The sequence below is a fragment of the Paroedura picta genome, chromosome 1 (genome assembly GCF_049243985.1).
Source record: "Paroedura picta isolate Pp20150507F chromosome 1, Ppicta_v3.0, whole genome shotgun sequence".
In the NCBI taxonomy this organism is placed as follows: domain Eukaryota; kingdom Metazoa; phylum Chordata; class Lepidosauria; order Squamata; family Gekkonidae; genus Paroedura; species Paroedura picta.
Genome location: NC_135369.1, coordinates 10,598,091 through 10,625,682, shown reverse-complemented (window position 1 = coordinate 10,625,682; position 27,592 = coordinate 10,598,091). Strand labels below are relative to the sequence as shown.

The 27,592-nt window shown below is 48.3% G+C and overlaps 2 protein-coding genes across 6 annotated transcripts; both read left to right on the top strand.

Moving 5' to 3' along the window:
• The first annotated feature begins 961 nt into the window (after positions 1 to 961).
• S100A13 (S100 calcium binding protein A13) lies at positions 962 to 10,323 on the top strand. 4 transcript variants are annotated; one of them, XM_077321079.1, is made up of 3 exons: positions 962 to 1,192; positions 4,383 to 4,609; positions 10,013 to 10,323. In XM_077321079.1, the coding sequence occupies exons 2-3, from the start codon at positions 4,457 to 4,459 to the stop codon at positions 10,148 to 10,150; spliced, it is 291 nt and encodes a 96-aa protein (XP_077177194.1). In that variant the 5' UTR covers positions 962 to 1,192; positions 4,383 to 4,456; the 3' UTR covers positions 10,151 to 10,323. The 4 variants fall into 4 exon arrangements, with proteins under 4 accessions (XP_077177194.1, XP_077177175.1, XP_077177166.1 ...); XM_077321060.1 differs by having other exon boundaries at positions 964 to 1,340; XM_077321051.1 differs by having other exon boundaries at positions 966 to 1,273.
• An 8,768-nt stretch (positions 10,324 to 19,091) lies between these two features.
• S100A14 (S100 calcium binding protein A14) lies at positions 19,092 to 26,591 on the top strand. 2 transcript variants are annotated; one of them, XM_077321032.1, is made up of 4 exons: positions 19,092 to 19,253; positions 20,876 to 21,044; positions 24,493 to 24,639; positions 25,826 to 26,591. In XM_077321032.1, the coding sequence occupies exons 2-4, from the start codon at positions 21,015 to 21,017 to the stop codon at positions 25,949 to 25,951; spliced, it is 303 nt and encodes a 100-aa protein (XP_077177147.1). In that variant the 5' UTR covers positions 19,092 to 19,253; positions 20,876 to 21,014; the 3' UTR covers positions 25,952 to 26,591. The 2 variants fall into 2 exon arrangements, with proteins under 2 accessions (XP_077177147.1, XP_077177155.1); XM_077321040.1 differs by lacking the exon at positions 19,092 to 19,253 and adding an exon at positions 20,453 to 20,597.
• Positions 26,592 to 27,592: the final 1,001 nt, after the last annotated feature.

Genomic DNA, 27,592 nt, shown 5'->3' with positions numbered 1-27,592 from the left:
GAAGTTGTCTGGCGTCACAGTGCAAGTCTGAGTCCTTTCTAGTTAGGATGGGCATGGATTCCTCCAATCAGGGCCACCAGTTCTGGCTGGGGAATTTCTTGGAGCTTTGGAGGGTGGAGCTTGGTGGGGAGGGCCGTGGGGAGGGGAAGGCCCTCAGTGGGGTACACTGCCACGGAGTCCACCCTCCAAAGCTGCCCTTTTCTCCTGGAGGACATCTATGAGATCTGGAGTTTTCCAGGCACCCTCTGACCTTTGACAAACCTCTCTCACGCGATGTACACAGCTAAGGCCTACGAGACTCAAAAGTGGGGTCTCAGACAGGATTTCTCAACCAGGGTTTCGTGACTCACCGGGGTCTCTCGACGGTCCCGGAAGGGTTTCCCAGAAGGGTGGGAGTTAATTAACTTTGCATAGATTTTTAAAAAATTGATTAAACATTCATCAAACCAGACGATCACATAGGGTCAAGCTGGCCACTCCCCCCCATCCCCAAATGGCCAATGACGGGTCTGGAGGAGGTGGGAAAGGGAGGGGCTTCAGATGGGTGTGTCCACAACTCTGCCTCCCAGCCCTATTCTGCACGATTGCACCACTTCTGGGGTTCCTCGAAGCCCGAAGAACGTTTCAGGGGTTTCCCAATGGCAAAAAAAGTCGCGAAAGGCTTTAATCCAGCAGCTTGGCCGACGTCGCCCCTTAAATCCAGAAAACACGGCCTTCTCTCAACGCCCCGTGTCGTCTTGCGCCGTGCCACGTCGGCCTGGCCATATCCTGTTGATTCGCCTTCACAAAATACACCCCTGTCCCCAAGTGAGCGGCCGGCCGGCCGTGTTTTGACAGAAACCAGAACTGCCCGCGTCACCCGGTGAAATCCATTTTCCTGGACCGCTTCCCCCGAGCTGGCGCGGTCCCACCCGCCTTGGGTGGAGAAAGCACAAAATCAACCCTTGTGTGGGTTTTTCCAGCCGGCTCACACAGAAGGCTGCCTTTTTGTCCAGAGGCCTCGCTCGGATTCCTTTGCAAAGAGGAGTTTGTTTGTGAGACCCGGGGTTGGGCCTGCGTGTGGAAGTTTCTGCTGTCCGCAGGCCGGGGAAACGATGCATCATCGTGAGCCTTGGACGTAGGGGGAGCATTGGAACGAGATGGGCGGTGTCTCTCTCCCTGCCTGCAAAGTGAAACCAAACACCGTTCGGTGGTGAGCTTTAAGGCTAACAGGCTATTGATCCTCCTGACTCCCCCTCTTGGCTCGAGATCCATGCTCCCACCTCCCCCAGAGGTATATAAAACCCTTTGCACCTTTCCTTTCCTTGCATTTTTTTCCTTGCAGAGGGACCAGCTCTGGGGTAAGTGAGGAAAGCGGGCAGGCCAGGGTGTGGCTGCTGGGAGGGGGGGGGGAAAGGGAGAGGTTGTGGGATGTTGTCTCTGTGTGTGCATATGTGTGCTTGTGTGTGTGTGTGTACTGTAGACGCTGGAAGGCAGATAAAGAGATTTCGGAGGCCGCGAACCGCCTGGAAATTAGCAAACAAGAGAACCTTTGTGAGCTGCTTGTAAAAAGTGTCTGCAAACTTCCCCAGGAATGATCTCTTGGGATGTTGGGAGAAAAGCCGGAAGAGCCTGGGAGTGAGTGACAATGCCAACCGGCTGTTGTTAGAAGCGGATGTTGCTTTTAAATAGATGTCTAGACATCAGAATCACGCACAGCTGGAAGGGACCCCGAAGAAGAGGAAGAAGTTAGATGCCGCTTTTCTCTACCAGAAGGAGTCTCAAAGCAGCTTACAATCCCCTTCCCTTTCCTCTCCCCACAACAGACACCCTGAGAGGGAGGAGAGGCTGAGAGAGCCCTGAGATTACTGAAGAAGAAGAGTTGGTTCTTATATGCCACTTTTCTCTACCCGAAAGAGTCTCAAAGCGGCTTACAGTCGCCTTCCCTTTCCTCTCCCCACAACAGACACCCTGTGGGGTGGGTGAGGCTGAGAGAGCCCTGATATTCCTGCTCGGTCAGAATAGTTTTATCAGTGCCGTGGCGAGCCCAAGGTCACCCAGCTGGCTGCATGTGGGGGAGTGCAGAATCAAATCCGAGATGCCAGGTTAGAAGTCCTCACTCCTAACCACTACACCCAGCTGGCCCTCCAAAAGGCCATCCAGTCCAGCCTCCACCCCTTTCTTGGGACTTAAAAACCACACCCTCCTGACAGGGGCTCCTCCAATCTCTTCCTCACAACTTCCAGGGAAGGAGATTCCACCACCCTCTGAGGCAGCCTGTTCCATCTATGAACAGCCCTCTCCGTCAGAAAACACTTTGTGATATTTAAGTGGAACTTCCTTTCCCGTCATTTGAACTCATGTCTCCTAACGAGACTGGAATTGTCACGGTCAGGGTCCCAAGATCTGGTTGACGGCTACTAGGTCAAAAAAGGGCAGAAGGGAATCAGACACAGTCGTGGAGAAATTTATTTGCAGTGACTGTTTGTGAGAAGCAAAACCTCCAAGTTCAATGGCAGTCTACTTCCGGCTGGTCTGATCCAGGGGGGCTTGTAAATGTACAAGTCTTTGCGCGTTTCCTGCATTCTGCAGGGGGTTGGACTAGATGACCCAAGAGGTCCCTTCCAACTCTATGATTCTGTGATTTCATGACTACTGATCTGCAGCACCACTGATTGTGAATTCACATTGAGGGATGTGTAAGTTTGAAGAAAGCCCCCCTAAATGTGTGTCTGTTGTGGGGAGAGGAATGGGAAGGCAACTGTAAGCCGCGTTGAGCCTCCTTCGGGTAGGGAAAAGTGGCATATAAGAACCAACTCTTCTTCTTCTTCTTCTTCTTCTTCTTCTTCTTCTTCTTCTTCTTCTTCTTCTTCTTCTTCTTCTTCTTCTTCTTCTAAATGTGTTGGTTCTAGCTGTACAACCAGACGGCTTGTATCTCTGCATGCTTACTCTGAAGTAATCCCTACTGTATTCAAATGCAAGCATGAATTTGCAGTTGATCTAATAACGAAAGCTTGCAGCCCGGATCTGGATCTACTGCTATGCTTACTATCCTTCTAATAATTGTTTATAGAGGCAGGCGGATAAGCTGCGTTGGTCTGAAGCGACAGAATAGAGTTTCTAATCCAGTGGCACCTTGACGACCAACGGAATTTAATTTGGGCTATAAAGGTTTGTGTGCAGGCATGGGGGGGTATGTATCTGAAGAAGTGTGTATGCACGCGAAAACTTATGCCCAGAGTGAAGCTTGTTGCTCTTAAAGGTGCCACCGGACTCACAACTTTGCAACTGAACTTTGCTAGTTTGATTCGTCTCCATCGGTGAGAAAAGCCAACCGTAGGACCACTCTTACGGCCCCAGTTCCCACTTAACCCCCTCCCTCGTCCTGCGAACAGGTTTGGCGGCTTGAAGAAGATTAGGCCTGGGTCTCCTTGTGTGCACAACACCGATGCAGGCAAGGGCAGAGCACCTCTGAGTGTCTTATGATTTGATGGGGCCACCATCATTGACCCATCCTTCTTCACAGCCTATGTTCTGGCCAGCTGCCCTTCATTCCTGCCTTTCACCTTCCAGTCTGCTTCCCTTCCTTTCTTCTTGCTTACATGGCTACAGGCCTCCCTTTTCCGCCTTCTTCTGCCCTTTTGCTCTGCTTCCTCCCTTCGTCAGAGAGCCAGAGCGATGTAGCAGTTAGGAGAAGCGGCTTCTAATCTGTTGAGCGGGGTTTGATTCCCCGTTCCTCCACACGCAGACAGGTGGGCAACCTTGGGCTAGACACAGTTCTCTTAGAGGTGTTCGGTTCTGACCTAGCAGTCCTGTCAGAGCTCTCTCAGCTTCACCTACCTCACACTGTTATAGGAAGGGAAGGCGATTGTAATGCACTTTGAGACTCTTTTGGGCAGTGAAAAGCAGGGTATAAATCTACTTCTTCTTCTTCTTCTTCTTCTTCTTCTTCTTCTTCTTCTTCTTCTTCTTCTTCTTCTTCTTCCTTGCATTCCTATCTGCTCCTCTTCTTTCCTGCCTCCTTTCCTTCCTTTTTCACTGTCTGCATTCCTGCCTGCTTCTTTCCTAGTTCCCTCCCTTCCTTCTTCACTGTATGTATTCCTGCCTGCCAGCCTGCTTGCTTGCCTGCCTGCTTGCCTCCCTGCCTCCTACTATTCTGGACATTGCCTCTTCCTTCCTTCCTTCCTTCCTTCCTTCCTTCCTTCCTTCCTTCCTTCCTTCCTTCCTTCCTTCCTTCCTTCCTTCCTTCCTTCCTTCCTTCTACTATTCTGGACATTGCCTCTTCCTTGCTTCCTTGCTTCCTCTGTCCCTCTGTCCTTTCCTCCCTCCCTCCCTTCATGCCTGCCTTCCTGTCTCTCTCTCCTTGGCTTCTATCTCACCCTCCCTCTCTTTTCTCTTCACAGCGCAAACCTTCTACCCCATCTCTTGACCATTCCTTGACCTACCGTCCCAGTTGACAGAAGAACTCCCACAAATCATGGCCAGCGTCGAACTGACCGATTTGGAGTTGGCCATTGAGAAGATCGTCTCTGCCTTCTTCATGTGCGCCAGCCGTGAGGGCAAAAAGAACACGCTGACCATCAATGAGTTCAAGGAGCTAGCCACCACGCAACTCCCCAACCTTATGAAGGTGAGCAGGTGCAGGGCGGAGCAAGCAACAGGGTGGTGGCAGCCAGGAACATTCTTTTATTTGAAGATATAACCTGATCCCATGATCACGAATATACTGTTTTTTAAAACAATCTATTTTATTAATTTTATATGCTCTCGGTAGTCTAATCCAGGGGTTCCCAACCTTTTGGGGCTCATGGTTGCATTTGGAATTCTGAGATGTGGTGGTGGGCAGAACACAAAATGGCTACCGAAGGAGGCAGAGCCAGCCACAAAATGGCTGCCACAGCTGACTTTCAGTCTCACAGTGAAAATCCGTGGGCTGTGGTGGCCAATAAGGAGCCTTGGTGGCCAAAGCTCCCCTAGGCAATAGCCACGTTCTAAAAAAACACATCCGGAGAGGTGCATGGGGGTGTTATGGTGCCCATGTTGGGGGCCAACAACCTAATCTAATATGTTCTGGCCCTAAGGCAGTCTCACTGATTTCTTACAGGGTCTCCTCCAGTAAGGAGAGAGCCAGCTTGATGTTGCGGTTAAAAGCACTGGCCTCTAATCTGGAGAACCGGGTTTGATTCCCCTTTCCTCCTCTGCATGCAGCCAGATGGATGACCTTGGGCCAGTCCCCGTTCTTTCACAGATCTCTCAGACTTACAGGGTGTTTGTTATGGGGAGAGGAAGGGTAGGCAACTGCAAGCTGCTTTGAGACCCCTTTTGGGTAGTCAAAAAGTAGGGTACAAAAACCAGCTTCTTCTTGTGATATAGAGGTAGAGCATTTCAAACCACTTCTGTTTGTCTCTTGCCCTGGAAATCCTACAAGTATTGCTATAATTCAGTTCTGAATCATTTTGGAAGGACGCTATAGAAATTTAACAAACAAACAAATAATAAAATTGGACGGCACGTTCTACACACCCCAGGCTAGTTTCTTGCGGCATTTCCGCACCCGTTAAATCTAGTGAAACGCTTACCTTATGTAGTCATTATATTCCAGCCCCTCCATATGACATCGCCAACATCCAGCGTCTGGACAGTAACCGGCTGGCTACATCCTCCATTTTAAGGCACTAGTTGGGGAATTACAAAGTGGATTCCCCAATCTATTTAGCACAAGCTAAGGGAGAGCAACTAGCAGGCAACCAGCAGAGGGTATAGATTGAGGCTCAAATGGACTAAAGGCACTTGCCTCGTCCTGCCCTCACATCCGCCTCCCTCTCCCTTGTTCCCGGGGACGGCAATATCTTTTTTAAAATGGCTAACATCCTAGAGCAACGAATAGGTGGACAAGCGTGCAGGCGATGCCAGATATAATGTTTTTCCCAAAGTTGTTACACAAAGCATGCCTCTCTAAAGTCCACCCCCAAATCAGGAACGAGATTAATTTTTTATCAAGACTTGTGATTTCATAAGGGGTGGTGTTCAAAAAGTACTATATAATTAGATGCATAGGCTTTAAACACAGAAGTATGAATTTTAAAAAGTTAGTGGGACCTTTAAAACATGGAAAAAGGGGATTGGCTGCCTGGATTGATTGACAGGCGGAAGACAGTCATGTGTAAAGTGCGTTGTTCTTTTCTGCCATTTCCAGCAGCAGTTGTGGAGGGTGACAAGTGCAAAAAGGTGCCAGACAAGAGCAAGGCAGCAAAAAGGTGAAGAGGGGCCGGGAGGTACGATAATATTTAGCTCTACGCCATTCAGTTGGCGTAACGCTATTTTTAGTGATGTGCGGAAACGCCCCTAAAGTTGGAAAGAAGTTTTGTTTTCCACTTAATCATGGGAGAATCTCGGCGGCAGCCCGAAATCTTATGAGCTAGTCTTTCTCCAAGGGAGGAGCTGTGGCTCAGTGGGAGAAACCTCTCCTTCGCATTGATGAAGGTCCTAGGATCGATCCCTGGCTGTCTTCAGTTAGCAAAATCAGACACTTGGATGTTTATGAAGAAGGATTTTGCTTTTGTCTGTCGTGAAGAAGCAACAATCCATTTTTATTGGTCGACGCTCCTTTTCAGAGAGAATGAGACGAATCCCCTTTCTTACTGCACCAAATCCACGATATTCCAAACCTCCAGAGTTTATTTATTTAGATCAGGGGTAGAAGAATCATAGAATCATAGAATCATAGAATCATAGAGTTGGAAGGGGCCATTCAGGCCATCTAGTCCAACCCCCTGCTCTACGCAGGATCAGCCCTAAGCATCAAAAAGCATCCAAGAAAAGTGTGTATCCAAGAAAGTAGGGTAGTCAAACTGCAGCCCTCCAGATGACCATGGACTGCAATTCCCATCAGCCCCTACCAGTGTTTGCTGGCAGGGGCTCATGGGAATTGTAGTACATGGACATCTGGAGGGCTGCAGTTTGACTACCCTTGATTTAGATCAAGATGGGCGGCTGTGTTAGTCTGCCTGCAGCAGCAGAAATTAGCTAGGCGCTTTCCGCACAAGGACCAATGTTGCCAAATTTTTTCAGAATGCAGAAATGCTATATTAAATAGTGGAATTTTGTCATTCCGCATATCTTTAATTTTAGTGGAATATTGAAGTCCCAGTAGCGTTGTATTCATTCCCCACAGGTTTCTGGTCTCGCTGGAATTGCAACAAAGGAAGCAAGATTTTTCCGCGTTTCTTCCCGCCCCTGGCCGTCAATCAAATGGAACAGCAATGGGCTGTTGTGTTCATGCTCCCGAAAAAAACCTTTCCCTTTAAGAACTGTTTTTTTAAAAACGCAAACACACCAGTTGCGATGAATCTGTGTTCAAACGTTTCGGAAAGACGTTTTTTGCTGGTGTAGGAGCTGGCGCTTAATCGTTTACACGCTCCTCAAGTAAAAAAAAGACCCCCCCCATGGGCGCGATTTGTGGCCAAAATTACAGGCAGTGTTGAAGAAGGGACTGTATTGTATTTGGGAACTTTAAAGACACTTCCAGTAGGGAGCTTTGTTTCACTGTTAAGCACTTCTGTGGAGGGACTTAAGCCGGAGAAACATCGCTCGTTCGTTGCTTTCCCCGTCTAAAGAAAAAAAAATGGCGATCGCTTCTCCGGGGAAAAAAAAATGGCGATCGGGGGCGAGAGCGGGGAAGGGACATTCTTTCTACCGCTACATTGAGAACGCACATGTCTTTCGCTGATGTGTTGCAGCTTGTGCTCAAAAGTGTAGCGGTTTTTTCAGGGGGAATCCACTTTTCCCGATTCCCCGAAATGCGCTACAACGAAGCGATTTTTGCGGGACTGTTGCAGGAGTGTTGCAGATTGTGTGCGACGTCATGCGGATTGTTGAATTAGTAGCGTTTACCAAAGGTAAGACATGTGCTACATTTAAGTTGTGCGGAATGGCCCCTAGAGTCCAGCAGCACCTTCAGGACTAACCAAATTGGTGGCTGGGGAGGAGCTTTTGGGAGCCTCTGCTCACTTCAGATACAGCTAGAACGTGAGTCCATCACTCATCTAAGGACGGATAGATACACATTTTAGTTGCCTCAGAAGCAGTGACTCACGAAAGCTCCTCCCCTGCCATTTATTTATTTATTGGCTTAGTGGGTTTTTTTTTTGTCTCCCTTTCTGGATGAGAATCAAATCAGATTACAGAGTTGTAAAAGGCAAGGCAATATTATGCATACAAGGGACAGTGCAATAAACCAGATCACACAAACCACAACCAACTGGAAACAGTATAAGACGTAATGTAAACTGGATTTTGCAATCAGAGAGCGACGAAACAATAAACTCAATCACGCAGGTAGAGAATTCTTCTTTATTAAATTTCTATACCACCCTCCCAATATGGCTCAGGACGATGTTAACAATAATTAAAAACCAGCACAAGACATCAACAATTAAAAATATAAAACAAATAAAAACATATTCAGTTAGCAGCCTCCAGAAATTCACTGCCCGTAACTCTCCAGAAGAAGAGTTGGCTCTTATATACCACTTTCCTCTACCCAAAGGAGTCTCAAAGCAGCTTACAATTGCCTTCCCTTTCCTCTCCCCACAACAGACACCCTATGAGGGAGGTGAGGCTGAGGGAGCCCTGAGATTACTGAAGAAGAAGAAGAAGAAGAAGAAGAAGAAGAAGAAGAAGAAGAATTGGTTCTTATATGCCGCCTTTCTCTACCCGAAGGAGTCTCAAAGCGGCCTACAGTCACCTTCCCTTTCCTCTCCCCACAACAGACACCCTGTGAGGGAGGGGAGGCTGAGAGAGCCCTGAGATTCCTGTTCAGTTGGAACAGCTTTATCTGTGCCATGGTGAGCCTAAGGCCACCCAGCTGGCTGCATGTGGGGGAGTGCAGAATCGAACTCAGCTCGCCAGATTAGAAATCCAGGCTCCTAACCACTACACCAAGCTGGCTCTCCAGACGAGGTGCTGAAGCACAGAACGCAACCAGTAAACAATTCAAAGGCAGTTTAACATTCTTCACACATTACGCTGATCTTAATAAATTCCTCGGGAAGATCAGAGCAGTTTTGGACTCCCCTCCTTTCAGACTACCCTAAAGAAATGACACGCAGCGCAGCAAAATTTTTTACAATGAAAGTAGAGGGTGGAGTTTTCAAATAAGTCACCCCTTCTATTGTGAAACATGTGTGAGAGTTTGCAAATGTTGGTTTATAATGGCACAGGTAAGTCTTTTTTGTTGGTCTTGGTATCGCACGATATATTTTTAATGGTTTTTATTCAAGCCATCTGAGGAAAGGCTGAGGGACTTGGGATTGTTCAGCCTGGTGAAGAGGAGGGGCCAGGATGGTTCTCTTGAAGTATGTGAATGGTGGTCTCTTGGAGGAGGGCAGGGAAAGATTCCTGTTGGCAGGAGAGGAGAGGACCTGCAGAAATGGGTTTAAACTCCATGTTGAACAGTACCAGCTAGATATCTGGGGGGAAAAATTCACAATAAGTGTAGTTCAGCAGTGGAATCGACTGTCTAAGGAGATCATGAGCACCCCGATTGGCTGGATGCTTTGGGCTGATCCTGCATTGAGCAGGGAGCTGATGGTCTGTGTGGCCCCTTCCAACTCTATGGTTCTGTGATTCTATAAGCAGTAACTGGACAGATATTTATCCTGGATGCTTGAGGCTGATCCAGCCTTGAGCAGGGGGGTGGGACTAGATGGCCTGTGTGGACCCTTCCAACTCTGTGATTCTATAAGCAGCAGCTGGACATATCCTGGATGCATGAGGCTGATCCTGCATTGAGCAGGGGGTGGGACTAGATGGCCTGTGTGGCCCCTTCCAACTCTATGGTCCTGTGATTCTGTAAGCAGCAGCTGGACAGATCCTTCTCCTGGATGCTTGAGGCTGATCCTGCCTGGAGCAGGGGGTTGGACTAGATGGCCTGTCTGGCCCCTTCCCACTCTATGATTTTATGACTTCTTTTCAAGCTGATCATGCCTTGAGATTTTGACTTGGAATGACTTTCCTGCTCCTGTTTCTGCAGGATGTGGTGGATCTCGACGAGAAGATGAAGAGCCTGGATGTCAACAATGATGAGGAGCTGAAATTTGGCGAGTTTTGGAGGCTCATTGGGGAGCTGGCTAAAGACATCAAGAAGGAAAAACTGGGGAAAAAGAAGTGAGCGATGCGTGTTGTGTTGTTTTGTGTGTGTGTGTGTATTTGCAGGCAAGCTGGGTGGGGACCAACAGGACCCGCTGTCCGGAAGTGCTTGGGGGACAGGGAAGGGGGCCTCAGATCATGCCGAAATTTAAAATCACGGTGTCGGAAGACTGCAAATAAAATCATTTGCTCCGAGTTGGTGTCACTGCGTCGTATCTTTGGCAAACGGGTGGTGGGATGGTTGCTGCCTTGCGGCTGGATAACCCTTGAGTTAACACAGCCTCTGTTGACTTTTTTACCATTGGGAAAGCCCTGAAACATTCTTCAGGCTTCAAGAAAACCCAGAAGTGGTGTAATTGTGCAGAATATGGCTGGGAAGCAGTGGACACACCCACCCGGAGCCAGTTCCTTCCCACCCCTTCCAGACCCATCACTGGTCACTGTGGGAGGAGGGGGACGATCATCATTACCCTGTATTAAAAGTAAAGGTAAAGGTATCCCCTGTGCAAGCACCGAGTCATGTCTGACCCTTGGGGTGACGCCCTCTAGCGTTTTCTTGGCAGACTCAATACGGGGTGGTTTGCCATTCCCTTCCCCAGTCAATACCATTTACCCCCCCAGCAAGATGGGTACTCATTCTTTCTTTGTCTGGGTCCCCTGGAGAAGTGCAGAGTACTGAAATCTAATTGCGTAGTTTTGTCCGGGGCCAAGCTCGTTGTATTCAGGAATACAATGGGTGCTAGATTGGGGTGGAAGAACTCTACGGAGGGCCTCCCTCTCCCCCTAGGACCTCGAAAAGCTGCAGGCTGGAGGCCCCCAGGAAAGGACTGGCAGGGGCAGCTCTCATGCAGCAGGAATCTGCAGCCTCCGAGCCTCAGAGGGAAGTGGAAGGAGGAGGGGGTGGTCAGGGGTGGGGGACGGAAGGCGATTGGCTGGCCCCTAGGCAGACAGGCAAGCTGGTTGGAGGAGAGGCACTCAGGGGCGGGACAATTGCCCTGAGTGGGTGTTATTGAGTGGCACTTAAGCCATGAGACATGCTCCTCTTGCAAGCCCTTACCAGAAATATTATGTGGAACAGATAATGATACAGGTACAAACACCTGCAAAAGCACATAAAGCACACATGCAAGATTGTCCAAGAAGAACAAAGGGCGAAAGGGAATAGTGTGTTGTGTGGGGGAGGAAGGAGATATTTAATGCTCCTGATGTGGAGAGAGGATGGTGGATTCAGTGGAGACGTGGCCAACATATTCTCTGGAAGAGGGAAGGGAGACTACGCACTGGGAAGTGGGATATGTAAGGCGCCCAGAGCTCACACACAGCACTGGTGCAAAAGAAGGTTCCTTGGGCAGCTCCTCCCCTTGTCGGATTTGTGCTGCTCTGTGCCGAGCCCCTTTTATTAAGAACGAGACGTACAGTGGCCGAGGCCCTGGGCTGAATGGGACTATTATTTCACTGGCTGGAGCTTTGAATCGCTGAAGCCAGGAAACATGAACAGACTGTGGATGTCTTGACTCAAGCAGAGAGAGAATCACAGGCGGTCTATTCAGGATGGGGAAGAACTCCTGGGGAGCGGAGATGTTCAGATTCAACCACTCTAAGGCAGGGGTAGTCAACGTGTGGTCCTCCAGATGTCCATGGACTACAATTTCCATGAGCCCCTGCCAGCGTTTGCTGGCAGGGGCTCATGGAAATTGTAGTCCATGGACATCTGGAGGACCACACGTTGACTACCCCTGCTCTAAGGGGTCATAGAATCATAGAGTTGGAAGGGGCCAGCTAGTTTGACCCCTTGCTCAGTGTGGGATCAGCCTAAAGCGGGGGTAGTCAACCTGTGGTCCTCCAGATGTGCATGGACTACAATTCCCATGAGCCCCTGCCAGCAAATGCTGGCAGGGGCTCAGGGGAATTGTAGTCCATGAACATCTGGAGGACCACAGGTTGACTAAAGGTAAAGGTAAATGTATCCCCTGTGCAAGCACCGAGTCATGTCTGACCCTTGGGGTGACGCCTTCTAGCGTTTTCATGGCAGACTCAATACGGGGTGGTTTGCCAGGGCCTTCCCCAGTCATTACCGTTTACCCCCCAGCAAGCTGGGGACTCATTTTACTGACCTCGGAAGGATAGAAGGCTGAGTCAACCTTGAGCCGGCTGCTGGGATTGAACTCCCAGCCTCATGGGCAAAGCTTTCAGACGGCTGCCTTACCACTCTGCGCCACAAGAGGCTCTTACAGGTTGACTACCCCTGGTCTAAAGCACTCCTGATCACTATCCGTCCAGCTGCTGCTTAAAGACTGCTGAAATAACATCAGAATAGCTCATAGGAACAGAAGAGAAGCCATGTTGGACCAGGCCAACAAGCCATCCAGTCCAACACTGTCAGGTAGTGGCAAACACCCAGGGGCCATCAGGAAGTCCTCTGTTTTGCGCTTGTCTTAAAAGCCCCTTGCTGGGGCAGTTCTCTGATGGAAGCTGAGCAGGATCAGTCCTTGGAAGGGAGTCCACCAAGGAAGGTTCTGCAGAGGAAGGCCATGGTCAAACCCTTCTGCCTCTCACTTGCCTTGAAAGCCCCCTGTTGGGGTCATTACATCTTAGAAGCTGGGCAGGAATGATACTTAGATGGAGGACCACCAAGGAAGGCTCTGTAGAGGAAAGCCATGGCCAAACCCCCTCTGCTTCTCGCTTGCCTCAAAAGCTCCTTGCTGGGGTTGTTATATGCTGGAAACTACGCAGGGGCAGTACTTGGAGGGGAGACCACCAAGAAAGGCTCTGTAGAGGAAGGACATCCTCACCCCCCCTCTGCTTCTCACTTGCCTTAAAAGCCACTTGAGGGTCACCATAAATGAGCTGTGAAACCTCAGCACTGGTGTACTTAGATTTTCACTGGAATCGGCTCGTAGGAACCAAAATCCCTTGCAAATGCAAGCAAATATTTAATAGAAACATTCAAGGATTGAGCACAAGAGGGTGTTCTGTCATCCATGGCCCTTTTAGAAGCATCTCCTGCCAGATGGAATCATATATGTAACACTCTGTTCCTGTGTGGCTGTTTACGGGCCCTGCCCAGTTGCTGCATCTGCCATAGGGTTGTAGGGCGGCTAATGTGAGTGACGATCAGCTGGACAGAAGGAGCAGGAGCCGGAGGGAAGCCCAGGCTACATTGCTGGCAATGCGGCCACATCACTTTTTGTTTTGGGGCCAGAACCATGATGATGTCACTTCTGGTCCATGGTGATGTCATGTCCAATACATGCTCTGGTGTACCTCCTGTGGCCGGTAAGTCCCTGCATCCCTCACCAAGAGGGACCTGGCAACCCTCATCATAATGCCACGGAATCCTCCCTCCTAAGCAGCCGTTTCTTCCAGCGGGAACTGATCCTTGTCGTTCGGATATCAGTTGTAATTCTGGGAGATTTCAAGGCCTCCTGCTATTCTTCTATAAGCAAGCATGGGGTGATCCAATTGCAACTTAGCTCTTTCCAAGCGATCACGCTCCAGGGATGGTGGTCTTCTCTGCTGCAGCTCCTCAGGACCACATTTCAGGTAGCTACGCCGACTAGTTATTTGCAAGTGTCCAGAAATCAGATTTCAAAATAGAAGGCTCTAGGCAGGAAGGAGGAACTCTATGGTTGTTCCGCAGGGCCTGGTGAAGCCGACATGCTGGAAACCCTCTGAATTCTTTTGCCCTGACCTAGCTCACATCACCCATTGAAAGAAATGGCAACTATGTTAGTCGCATGTGACTAAAGTCTTCTCAGTTTCATAACAGTCATGATTAATGTCAATTGGAACCAGATCTTGTTTGGATATTTTTATTATGATGAAGAGGACAGAGAGAGACAGAGAGAGACAGAGACAGAGACAAACACACAGAGAGATCTAATTAACTGTTCTAATTGTTGTCTACATTCTTTTGTTCAACTCCTGTTCTGGAGGCAAACTGGGAGGAAGTAGGCTCAAGGAATCAGGAAGTTGGGATATTTGAAAAGTTCCAGGAAGTTCCTATTCTAACCATGCTAAATATTATTATTACTAGCTTCAAAGCCCGTTCCTAAGAATGGGCCTTGAAAGGGTCCCCTCCGGGCCCCTGGCCAGGCAGTTGAAGGTGGCTTTGGGCCGCATCTTGCAGCTGGATCAAGTGGGGTGGGCTAGCTCGTTAGCAGGCCGAGGACAGAGCACCTTAGCAGGCAGACAGCAGGCCAAGAGGCCCTCATTAGCAGGCTCTGCTTAGCTGGCCGGGAGGCCCTCGTTAGTAGGCCCAGCCTAGCAGGCCCTCCACCCTGACCCTTTGCCCAGGGCCCTCTCCCCTTACCTGCTGCTGGCTCCAGGCACTGAGATGCGTCTGAGAGTAAAGAGGCTAGAGTCCAGGGACAGAGGGCGGGAGCTGCAGGGGCAGGACCAATCAGGCTGCAGGCAGCTTTGCTGCTTTGCTGGCTGCACCCTGACTGGCCCTATTCCAATTTGGACAGGCAGACACGTTCCACCCCCACAGGCTGTATCACAAATATATAGAGGAACCATGGATAAGGATGATGATGATCATGATGATATTCTAGTCCGCCCCTCCCAAAGGCTCGTGGCGGGTTACAACACATATAAAATCCCCACTAAAAACTCCCCCAAATACATTAAAAGTATTTCAAAAAACCCTAAAAACCCTAATATCCGATGCCCCCTGCAGGATAGAATCATAGAATCATAGAATAATAGATTTGGAAGGGCTCTCATGGGTCATCTAGTCCAACCCCCTGCACTATGCAGGACACTCACATCCCAATCGCTCATCTACCGTAACCTGCAGTCTTTTGCCTTCACAGAATCAGCCTCTCCGCTGGCCACCTTCAAGGTCATCTAGTCCAACCCCCCACACAATGCAGGAATGCACAACTACCTGCCTACCAACAATGACCCTAATATCATGCCCAAGTGATGCCCCCACCAAAAATCTCCAGAATCTATTAAATCTTCACATTAGAATACACTTTACTCCTTTCTTTCTGATAAAGATATACTCCATCTTTGCCTTAACTAATTTTTTCAGCATAACCAATAGTAATACCCCCATTTACCTTGTTACTTTTAAAATCTTAAATGTGCGCATGAATAGTAATAAATATTGTTATTTTAACATTTAGTATATTCTGCTACTCACCTTCAAAGGTTCTTGCCCCTGAATCATGCCCCCTCACCAATATCTCAAATATTGTTCAATTTGTAAGCCCCGCTTCTGTGCACCTATTAATTAATTAATTATATTTATACACCGCCCTCCCCAGAGGCTCAGCACCGCCCGTCACTGGCTTTGCCTTTGCCTTAAAGAAAGTAACAGTGCAATCCTAAATCTATACACTCAGAAGTAAATCCCATTAAGCTCAATCCCATTAAGATCAATGGGATTTACTGTCTAATGAACACGTTTAGGATTAAGTGTAAGAACTAGCGATTTGGAGTTGCAGCCAAAATCTATGCCTCCAGCTCCAAAACGATAGCCACATACGACTGTATTCTTTGGCAGACACGAAGCTGAAAGTTGGTAGACAGCTTGTCCAAAATCCTCCATGTAATGAGCTTAAAAAACAAACAAACAACCCCCTCTCTCCCTGCTAGTGTTTGGGTGCATGTATTTTTAACGTAAAAGTTTGAGGCACTGTCCTCTCTCACAATCCCGACTGCATAAAAAAGTCAATGGAATCAGGGCATCTCAGCGGTGCTGCTATAGCGCTAAAGTGATAAATTGATTTAGCGCTATAGCACTCCACATAGAATGGAAGAAAAGACAGTGAAAGATCACTCTGCAAAAAATTCCGGGGGGAAAAAGCGGCACAGTTTGAAATGACCCTAGTGTTTCAGAGATGGCTCAAGAAATTAATTGCATGAAACCCCCGTTCCTGTATTGCTTTACTTGAAACCAGTTACACCAGTGGTCCCCAACCTTTTTATCACCGGGGACCGCTCAATGCTTGACAATTTTACTGAGGCCCGGTGGAGGGGGTAGTTTACTCCTCTACTCTCAACCACTGCCCTAACGCTCTCTGATCGCTATGGTCATGTTTAAACATCCCTTCAAAATAAGATACAGACAGGCCACAACAATGAACATAAGGAACATTTTATTTTCATGGAAATTTTAACTCATGACAATGACAAATCAATGGGAACCCTGAGCTTGTTTCTCTGCCACGAGATAGTCCCATCTGGGAGTGAGGGGAGACAAGGACACACGAAGTGTGTTCTAAAGGGCCGGGGGGGGGATGAAGTAAAGGGTTGGGGGGGGGGAGAAGGCGTCCTTCGGGGCCCACCTCCAATTAGTCGACGGACCACATGTGGTCTGCAGCCCACAGGTTGGGGATCGCTAAGTTACACAACATAAGAAAATACTGGTGCAAAGAGCTAACACAAACACAGTTCTTTTTATCCTCTTCAAATTTAGTTACAGGTGGAAGGCTTACTAGAGCATTCCCCGATTCAATAAAGAAGAAGAAGAAGAAGAAGAAGAAGAAGAAGAAGAAGAAGAAGAGTTGGTTCTTATATGCCGCTTTTCCCTACCCGAAGGAGGCTCAAAGCGGCTTACAGTTGCCTTCCCATTCCTCTCCCCACAACAGACACCCTGTGGGGTGGGTGAGGCTGAGAGAGCCCTGATATCACTGCTCGGTCAGAACAGTTTTATCAGTGCTGTGGTGAGCCCAAGGTCACCCAGCTGGTTGCATGTGGGGGAGCGCAGAATCGAACCCGGCATGCCAGATTAGAAGTCCGCACTCCTAACCACTACACCAAACTGGCTCTCTAAACACTTTTGCATAACAATTTTCTTCCGTGACAAGTCTGAATTAAGAAATAACGATTATAATGCATATTATCTTCTCTGACAAGGAGAAACGTCTTTGTTGCGGCTCTTTATTCCTGTGGTTTCTTAAGTTGTGTAGCCTTTGCACTCTTGTTTGTGTATCTGTAATTCCTTAAGATTGGGCCAACAATGAATAACATCCAGTTTAGAAACGATAAAGTGAAAATCTTCTTCTAACAACGCGAGAACAGCTTTTTGAACAGTGCAGAAATCGTCTGCATCACAGAGACAAGCCCTTCGGGAAAGACTCTTGGATACGTTGCAATAACCAATCAACAACAACAACAACAATAACAACGTGTTTATCATGTAACTATAACAACAAAAGAAAACCTGGGGGAGTGCATTTGCTCCCGTCGTTTGGGGTGAGAGTTTCTGAGATCCGGTTGGATATTTTACGACTCCACGAGACTCTTGGAGCCAGAGGGCAGAATTACATGTTCTTTGTGGTGTTCTTGGACTCTTTAGAGGACATCGTTTTTCCCTCATACAATTTGCAATTCAAAGTGGAAAATCAACAGAGGGAGGGAGGTGGTGGAGGACTGAGAATTCTGATTGGTCAGATGGGCACACATGGACACAAGAAGCTGCCTTATACTGACTCAGACTCTCAGTACGTCGAATTCTGCCTTGTCTAGTCAGACTAGTAGAGGACGTTCAGGGTTTCAGGCAGCTATTCAAGCTGCTACACACAGCACCTATAGGTGGAAAGAGCCATTAAGTCACTGCTGACTTAGGGCAATCCAGAGGATTTGCCAGAGGTAGAATAATAGAATAATAGAGTTGGAAGGGATCTCCTAGGTCATCTAGTCCAACCCCCTGCACAATGCAGGACACTCACATCCCTATCGCTCATCCACTGTCACCTGCCCCCCCTTGAACCTTCACAGAAGCAGCCTCTCCGTCAGATGGCTCTCCATCCATCCATTTATCCATCCACACACCCAATCACCCATCAATTCATCATCTATCTATCTATCTATCTATCTATCTATCTATCTATCTATCTATCTATCTATCTATCTATCTATCTATCTATCTATCTATCTATCTATCTATCTATCTATCTATCTATCTATCTATCTATCTATCTATCTATCTATCTATCTATCTATCTATCTATCCATCCATCCATCCATCCATCCATCCATCCATCCATCCATCCATCCATCCATCCATCCATCCATCCATCCATCCACCCACCCACCCACCCATCCATCCATCCACCCTCCCACTCACACACACACCCACCCACCCACCCACCCACTCACTCACCCACCCACCCATCCATCCATCCATCCATCCATCCATCCATCCATCCATCCATCCATCCATCCATCCATCCACCCACCCACCCACCCACTCACTCACCCACTCACCCACTCACTCACCCACTCACCCACCCACCCACCCACACATCCATCCATCCATCCACCCACCCATCCATCCATCCATCCATCCATCCACCCAGCCACCCAGCCACCCATCCATCCATCCACCCTCCCACTCACACACACACCCACCCACTCACTCACCCACCCACCCACCCATCCATCCATCCATCCATCCATCCATCCATCCATCCATCCATCCATCCATCCATCCATCCACCCAGCCACCCACCCAGCCACCCACCCAGCCACCCACCCATCCATCCACCCACCCACCCACCCACCCACCCACCCACCCACCCACCCATCCACCCACCCATCCATCCATCCATCCATCCATCCATCCATCCATCCATCCATCTTCAACCGACACCTGGGAATCAAGGACCCCTCAGAGCTACAACTCCCTCTTGGTCAGGAGCCAGGAATACCCTCTCCTTTGCACATTGCTGAGATGCTGCTGCCTCTGGGGAAGGGCAAGACAGCCATGTAGTACCAGGACCAGCTGGACTGGTGGTGAGCCACAGCTGGCTTCAGGTCAGGGTTTGGCAAGAACCCAGGAATGACGCTCATCATTGCTGGGGAGCCGGAAATGAAGCATCATTCTTTTCTAGGCATTGGACGATGGACGTCGACAGGGCGAAAGAATGCACTGGAGAATTTTGCCCCAGGGCATTGTGCTGTCCTAGGTGACCATGGCAACAGCAGCTTGTCCTCCAATAGAGCTGGCTGTGGTCCTGAGCTTTTCCTCCATTTAGGTGCCTTTTGTCAGATGAGCCCAGAGGAGGAAAAATAGGAGGAGCCCAAGCCAGAGATGCATACGAGAGACCTATGACATCTGTATGGAGCTCCCATCTGCACAACGGGCTTCCCATTCACTTCAATAGCAGGTAGAGCACTACACATTTGATAAAACTGATAAAGCTGTTCTGACCGGGACGTGATATCAGGGCACTCTCAGCCTCACCCACCTCACAGGGTGTCTCTTGTGGGGAGAGGAAAGGGAAGGCGATTGTAAGCCGCTGTGAGACTTCTTCAGGTAGAGAAAAGTGGCATATAAGTACCAACTCTTCTTCTTCTTCCGTAATATCAGGGCTCTCTCAGCCTCCCCTCCCTCACAGGGTTTCTGTTTCGGGGAGAGGAAAGGGATGGCGAATGTAAGCCGCTTTGAGACTACTTTGGATAGAGAAAAGTGGCATATAAGAACCAACTCTTCTTCTTGAACAAAATGCATGCTTGCATCCATCCACTGAATTGGATGGGCTGGTCCATTTTTGTCCTGACCCCTTGAAGTGCACAAGTGTTGCTCACAGCTGGGTTATGCTCCTGTGGCATTCTGATTGTGCGAATTGTAGCCCATGCGGAGGTATGTTGCTTGTACTGCAGCTCCACATGTACTGCAGCTCCACAGTGGCTGTGCCACGAATACGGCTCCCGTGTGGGCATGGCTGGGTCACCCCAATGTGCCCCCCTGAAAATGTGAAAATGCATCTTGGACCAAAGGGATGCCAGAGTCAGTCAGCCCTTAGATGAGATGTCGAAAACATTAGGCAAAAGGCTCAAATCATATCCAACAGACACCTTGTGAGGGACGTGAGGCTGAGAGAGCCCTGATATTACTGAAGAAGAAGAAGAGTTGGTTCTTATATGCTGCTTTTCTCTACCTAAAGGAGTCTCAAAGCAGCTTACATTCACCTCTCCCTGCAACAGATCCCCTGTGAAGGAAGTGAGGCTGAGAGAGCCCTGATACTACATCTCAGTCAGAACAGCTCTAACAGGACTGTGACTAGCCCGCAGTCACCCACCTGGCTGCATGTGGAGGAGCAGGGAATCAAACCCGACTCGCCAGACTAGAAGTCGGTGCTCTTAACCCCTACTCCAAGCTGGCTCCAGCTTGGCGTAGTGGATTAAGGAGTCCAACTGAGGAAGGCCACATTCTTGAAGCTTATGGCCATTGGAGTGATTTCTTCACTCCAATGAAGGCGACCTGAGAATTTGGGAATGGCTCCTGTCATTCGCATTGCTCATCCTCTGTGACTAAAGGTTGGGAAATGGGCGGTGACCAAGTTCTGCACTGGCCGGGTGCCAGAGGATGAAACGAGACACCTTACACCACAGACAGCAGCTTGCATCCTTCTGGTATCTCCGTGAGGTGTCTCCCACACACGCCTTCCTAAGATATAAAACTGGATCGAGGCACGGCCCTCTTCAGCACACCTGATTCCTCGGAGCAGGTAAGTGGTCGTCCTCTTCAAGGTCTCTTCCCCAGCCTGCTTCTGAAAGGAGTGGGTGCATGCTCGTACGCTGGCAGTGGGGGAAATATCTCATCTTTTGGAGGCCCGTCCATGTGCTCCTGCCCCTTTCTGGCTTTGCCTAACCGCATCCCTTTCGGACAAGTTCGGGCAGATTTGATGTTTGGAAACAGGCTCGGAACAAAATTGGAATGGGAGAGGGAGGCGGAAGCGAACTGGAAATTAAGGTCTCTCTTTCTTCTCCCCCTTGCGTGGTCTAGCCAAAACACACGGCGTAGGATTCTCCGAACCACTCGGTGCGGATTACCCGGAGGCCTCAAGGAGCCGATCGCCGTCGCCCAGCCGGTCTTTGTCCTCGAGGGAATTATCACCGAATCGAACTAAGTCAACGGCGGAAGAATGGGTTGCAAATGCTGCAAGAAGCACAAGGTCATTTGAAAGTCGCGTGATGGTCTCCTGGTGGTTTGGGGAAGGGAGATGAGATGTTGTGGAAAGCTGGCTGGAAAATGAAGGGCAATATTGGTGTGTTTTGGGGATGCGATTGTGGGTCATCTGTGGACCCCTCGTCTTTCATGGACTCTGCAGTGGTGAAGGTGGTTCTTAATGTCGGTGAGAAGGCCGACACCCATGCTAGAGGCACAAGATGGAGTTGACTAAAAGTGACTTACAATTGCAGGCGAAAATTTCACTTACAGCCACTGGCTCCCTGTAATGAAATTTCAGTGTTTGGGCTTCCAGTCCAAACTAGTTCTCTCTAGTTCCACAGATTTTTTGGCAAATTTCTTAGCTCCTTTGGAACCAGGTTTCAGCTGGAAGCATCTTGATGGAAATGGCTCAGTGATTTTGGGGGGAAATAGCTAGGTCCGATTTCCTTGGGAGGTGGTGGATTCTCCATCTTCGGTGATTTTTAAACAGAGGCTGGATAGCCATCTGATGGAGAGGCTGATTCTGTGAATGTTTAAGGGGGTGGCAGATGACAGTGGATGAGTGATAAGGTTGTGGGTGGCCTGCATTGTGTGGCGGGTTGGCCTAGATGACCCAGGAGGTCCCTTCCAACTCTATGATTTAATGATTCTAGTCTATGATTCCAGTGGAAGTTAAGATCTTTGCCAAGCCTAGGTGCGAATTCCAGGGGAATGACAATTGGGTTGTCATCAATGTAGGGTGAAGACCGAAAGACAAGCAGTAAGGAAGCGGATTCATGGAAATCAAGAAAGCGAAGGCACATTTCATACAGTCATGTGGCTAGGGAAAAGTCATGTTCGGCCCAGAATACAATAGCCAGAAGCTCAACAAGTGGATTCCATGACTGATGTAGATCAGTCCTCAAGCCGAATTTAAATTTCTCAGATTAAACTTGCTGGGCTTACTGAAATATAAGGCCCAATTCATGGGAATAGCCAAAGGCCCCGGTTTCTCTTGGCATTCAAACAGGTTCTCCTGTCCTTGCTGATAACAGCAACGGCACAGAGTAGAAACAAAATTTCGGGAAAGCACCGAATTTTTGGAAATTCGGCAAGAGGCAGTCTGTATTCTTTTTTAAGTTTATTTTTTGCTTTCAGGATTTGACTTCCTTTAAGAAAGGGGAGTGGCCGCTTTCCTCGGCTTACTTATTTGGGTGTCCACCCTGTTGAAGGCTGTGGACAAACGTGTTCCCAATTAGGATACAATGAAGTGCAATGTTGCCTTATCATGTTGCCTTATAATTTTTATTTATTTATTTATTTATTTGAGATTTCTAACCCACGCCTCTCCAAAATTGGTCTCGGGGTGGGGTACATTGGCAAAATACAAATTGCAGCATGCATTCTCCATACATGGGGACTTTTAAAACAATCTGAGGATGTTACGACAGGAATTCGGAGACTGGACATTCGGATTTAGTAAGCAAAGTGCGAGAACGTGCTTGCAAATGTCTGGCAGGCATGTGGTGTAATGGCTAAACTGTCGGACAAGCATGTAGAAAACCCAGGTTCGAATTCCTGGTTTTCTATGGAAGCTTGTGGGGTGACCTTTCATGGGCTAAGGTACCTCACAGGGTTGTTGGGAGGACAGAATGGAAGACAGCAGAATAATGTAAGCTGCTCTGGATCCCTGTTGGGGGAAAGTCAGAGTACAAATAAATAAAACATTTGGGCTGACTATACAAAGGAGAAAAAAAAGACTAAATTCGGGAGAACAGAGAGCCTGGGCATGTCTAAGCTGGTATTTCCCCAGGATCGTTCTCCAGCACACAAAAGTAAAATCAGGATAAGGGTTTCTTAAAGCAGCTTTGAACAACTGCTGATCTCCAGAGAGCCAGTTTGGTGTAGTGGTTAGGAGTGCGGACTTCTAATCTGGCATGCCGGGTTCGATTCTGCACTCCCCCACATGCAGCCAGCTGGGTGACCTTGGGCTCATCACTGCAGTGATAAAACTGTTCTGACCGAGCAGGGATATCAGGGCTCTCTCAGCTTCACCTCCCTCACAGGGTGTCTGTTGTGGGGAGAGGAATGGGAAGGCGACTGTAAGCTGCTTTGAGCCTCCTTCGGGTAAGGAAAAGTGGCATATAAGAACCAATTCTTCTTCTTCTTCTCCCCTGTTTGTAGTATTTACAAAGGGATTGGCATGCACTGACAATGTACCACATATAGAGAGGCTGGTCCTGTAATGAATACATGCATGCACCGAACACTGGTGTGCATCTAATGGCCATTGGACCATTGGACCCCCACTAACCTTCGGCTTATGGGAAGACAATGGATGACCAAAGCTTAAAAGGATTGAGCTGTACCATTTGGGAACCTGACTGGCTGGAATCTGGAACAGATTCCACATAGCTTCCTGGAATTCTTTAGGACCTTCAATGAACCCCCCTCTGACCTTTTCACCCGTTCGGGCTCCCATATTGCAGTGGATCTGGGATTATGTTGGCCAGAGGAGATAGAATCATAGAATCATAGAATCATAGAATCATAGAATCATAGAATCATAGAATCATAGAATCATAGAGTTGGAAGGGGCCATACAGGCCATCTAGTCCAACCCCCTGCTCAACGCAGGATCATAGAATCACAGAATCATAGAGTGGGAAGGGGCCACACAGGCCATCTAGTCCAACCCCCTGCTCAACGCAGGATCAGCCCAAAGCATCCTAAAGCATTCAAGAAAAGTGTGTATCCGACCTTTGCTTGAAGACTGCCAGTGAGGGGGAGCTCACCACCTCCTTAGGCAGCCTATTCCACTGCTGAACTACTCTGACTGTGAAATGGAACATGTCTATTGGAACATGTCTTTTGGCTTGATGCCCTGTCCAAGGGCCGAGTTTGTAGATCTATCAACCAAGAGTCAGATTAGTTTAGAAATGCTCAGGGGGAACCTGGATGTCTCCAGGTATGTTAGGCAATGGAGTATCTTAGTAACTCCACCTGGAAACCATGCCTTTAAGTTTCCTTGAAGAGAATAATGGTGAGAGATCAGTTTGGGTGTAGACTTCAGAAGGATGGATAGATGAATAGACCTGTTTTCATGTGAGAAGAAGAGACGTCAGAGGACTGTCTCTCTGACTGGTGTGGAGGAAGATGTTAGTCTTCAAGGTCTGCTATCCTGGTTTGGAATGGAGCAGGATGTTTTTGGCAAACCTTGGTAAAAGAAACACACACAATGACAGGATATCATCTAGGTAATGGATTGCTCAGCTACGCCAGCATGCGATCTTGGGAGTCTAATGATGCTACTAAGAGTTTCAGGGAGGGCGGAATTGTGTGGGAGGCGAGACGGGCAGGTTAGACAACTTCTCTGCCATCCCAGAATTCTGCTGAAATCTTGCACCTTGTAATAATTCCACCGTGTTCTCTCTCTCTCTCTCTCTCTTGTCCTCCATCCCTTCTGGCTTCAGAACAGCGAAGAGCTCACCGACGTTGAGAGGGCCATTGAAATCGTCATCAATAACTTCCACTGTTATGCCGTGAAGGGAAGGAAAGAGTGCCTAACCCCCAATGAGCTGAAAGATCTGGTCGGGCAGAGGTTGCCGCATCTAGCAAAGGTAATGAGATGGGGGTGGGTGGGTGGGTGGGTGGGTGGGGGGTCCTGACATGGATTGCCCAGGTTAGCTCAATCGTATTGGATCTCAGAAGGTAAGTAGGATTGGCCATGGTTAGTTCTTGGATGGGAGACCACCAAGGAAGTCCAGAGTTGCTGTGTAGAGGTAGGCAAGGGCACGCCACCTAGGAAATGTCTTTTGCCTTGACCTGGATGGCCCAGGCTAGTCTAATCTCATCAGATGGTAGAAGCTAGGTAGGATCATTTATGGTTAATAGTTGGATGGGAGACCACCTAGAAAGTCCAGGGTTGATGTATAGAGGCAGGCAATGGCAAACCACCTGCAAATGTCTCTTGCCTTGACCTGGATGGCCCAGGCTAGCCTGATCTCATCAGATTTCAGAAGCTAAGCAGTGTAGGCCCTGGTTCTGAATAATTCTTATCTTGAAAACCCCATGGTATTTCCAAAAGTTGGGGGCAGCTTGATGGCAGTTTTTAACCACCAATGAGATGGGGAGAGCATAGTCCATGTGAGAGGTCACTGGGAACACAAGGTTTGAAAGTCTCAAGGCTGACTGGGATATTCCCAAATTTGTGTCCGTTATCGCTTTCTTTTCCTGATGGTAGCCCCCTTTTCTCTTGTGTCATGAAGACAAGAAGTAGAATTAAAATGTTAGCTTCACACAGGTTAGAGAGTAAATCTAGTGCAAGGAGATAAGATTCCTTCTCCTCCAAGTCCTGTTCTCCAGAGTGCCTGGCTCGAGGACAGTCGGTTGTATACCTGAGGCAAACTCAATCCCGTCAGATCTCGGAAGCTAAGCATGGTTGGCCCTGGCTATCATTTGGAAGAACAACCTCCAAGGAATACCAGGGCCATGATCGTGGGGGGCAATGCTCTGCCTTTTGGGCAAAATCCTGTGGTAGAATTTGCTTCAAACCATAGAGTTCTGGCCTAAAACTAGAGTGTCACCTTCCCGATGACCCCGGCATGCTGACATCACTTCTGGGTGATGAAAGCACGTTGCAACGTTCTTCTGGGTTTGGGTGAGTGTGTGGCGTTTTCAGGGGTCCCAAAAGCAGGGGACCCCCACCCAGACCTGGTAGCTCTAGCCAGAGGAGACCCGGCAAACTATGAATTTTGTCTCGGGGAGCTCCTCTGCTGAGTTTTGATGGCTCCTTTCTCATCGCAGGGTGCTGTTACTTTGGACGACAAAATTGAATGCCTTGGGGATGCCGATGAAGCCAAACTGCAGTTCGGCGAGTACTGGGACATCATGGGGGATGCAGCCAAGGGATGCCGAGGCCACAAGAAATAAGAAGATCAGACCCACAAGGCCTATGACCGTTTACACAGCAAGAATGAGAGACTGTCTATCTTGATGTTAATGAGTTGTCAATGCAGTGTTAATATATATTGGGGGGGGGCTCCTTTCCCACTTTTCTGGTTCTGGAGTATCAAAGAGTTTCTTTCCTTCAAGTCAAGAGTCTTTCAATTTTACCGCCCAGGTTTTCTACCAGGGCGAAAGCTGCCTTCTTCTAGATTTTTTTTTCTAGAACACCACAGTCACGAGCCGCCTAGAAACTTCATATTCTGGGTTCCTGACCACTCAACTCTGGAATGTGCAAATGAAGAGCTTTCCCACGAACCAGAAAGCATCATTTCCACATGTTCTCAGACCTTTCATTTTGAGATTTGGTCACCAGGATCTTTCATTGGGCAAGCTAACATTTTCAAAAGATATTCGGCCTTGAAATTCTATTTGGAATTTGCCAGTGCTTTGGTTTAGAAAAATTCTGAACCTCTTGGGCCTCCGTTGTTTCCTGCATCTCTGTATTTCAAATCCACCCCCCAGCCCCATTGTATTTTCCTCTTTTTTCCAGATCTGGAGTTGCGAACCTTATAATTATTTGCTCCAGACTCTGGAAATGTAAGATAATAAAAATAGAAAACTTTAACACCAGTCTGGTGCTCATGGTTTTTGTCTTCCGCATTTGGAAGTTTCCTCCTGTTCTTCCTAAAAACGAGTTGTCTGATTGCCACTGACGATTCATTTGGAGATTCTCCAGAATGTTGAAGTACCCCTGTCAGGCCTTGCTTTCAAGTTGCTAGTCCACAGAGCAGAAGTGTGTTTTTGCCCTGCTTTCCTCGTTGTTCAAATTGATAAAGTCAACAGTTATAACAATTTTCAGTACAGATAGATTTGGAAAGTAACTTCCGGACTGTCTATACCAACCACCTTCTGGCCTGTCCATGTGGGGATGGGTTAGCATCGATGCTGTGGAGATGTGGGGTAGGTAGGTGCAGCCTAGGGAAGCCCTCAGAAACCCTGCGAATGAAGAGGTAAGAGAGCCATGAATGGAAGTATATAGAGAATACTAATCTTGCTTGGGGTAGGTTGAAGTATATTTGTTGGTTCCCTCCAGATAAAGTTGTGTTCTATCACATACTGTCGTCTGAAATGTCAGTCAATTCCATGTTCTATTTGGCTCCACCCAGAGCCCGTCATTTTCTAACCTGGCCCCGCCCCCTAGTAAGAGTAATTTTGTAATCAAAATTTGGCAACCCTAATTTATTCCGTGCTCCTTTCTTCATCCATTGTGCCTAAGACTCAATGCATTTGAGGGCAAAGGAACGTGGTGCATTTATGGGAAAGAGGGAAATCTCCTGTACATAACATTCTTATGACAATCACTTGGCCTTCCCAGTCTTTTCAAAAGCTCTCGATCCATCTCTAAGAATTCACCAGGAGACATAAACAGAGAATTATCTTATGGAGGGGTTTCCCTCAGAAAGGCTCAAAGACCTACATATATAGGGTAGGGATTCAAACGTTCCTCTTGGTAAAAGAAAGAAAAATCCAGCCAGGAGTTATAGCTAGCTCCTAATTCTGAGAGAGCTACTGAATGGTCAAAACGGAAGACCGGGGCCCAAATAAATTTGAAATTACCTTTGGTCT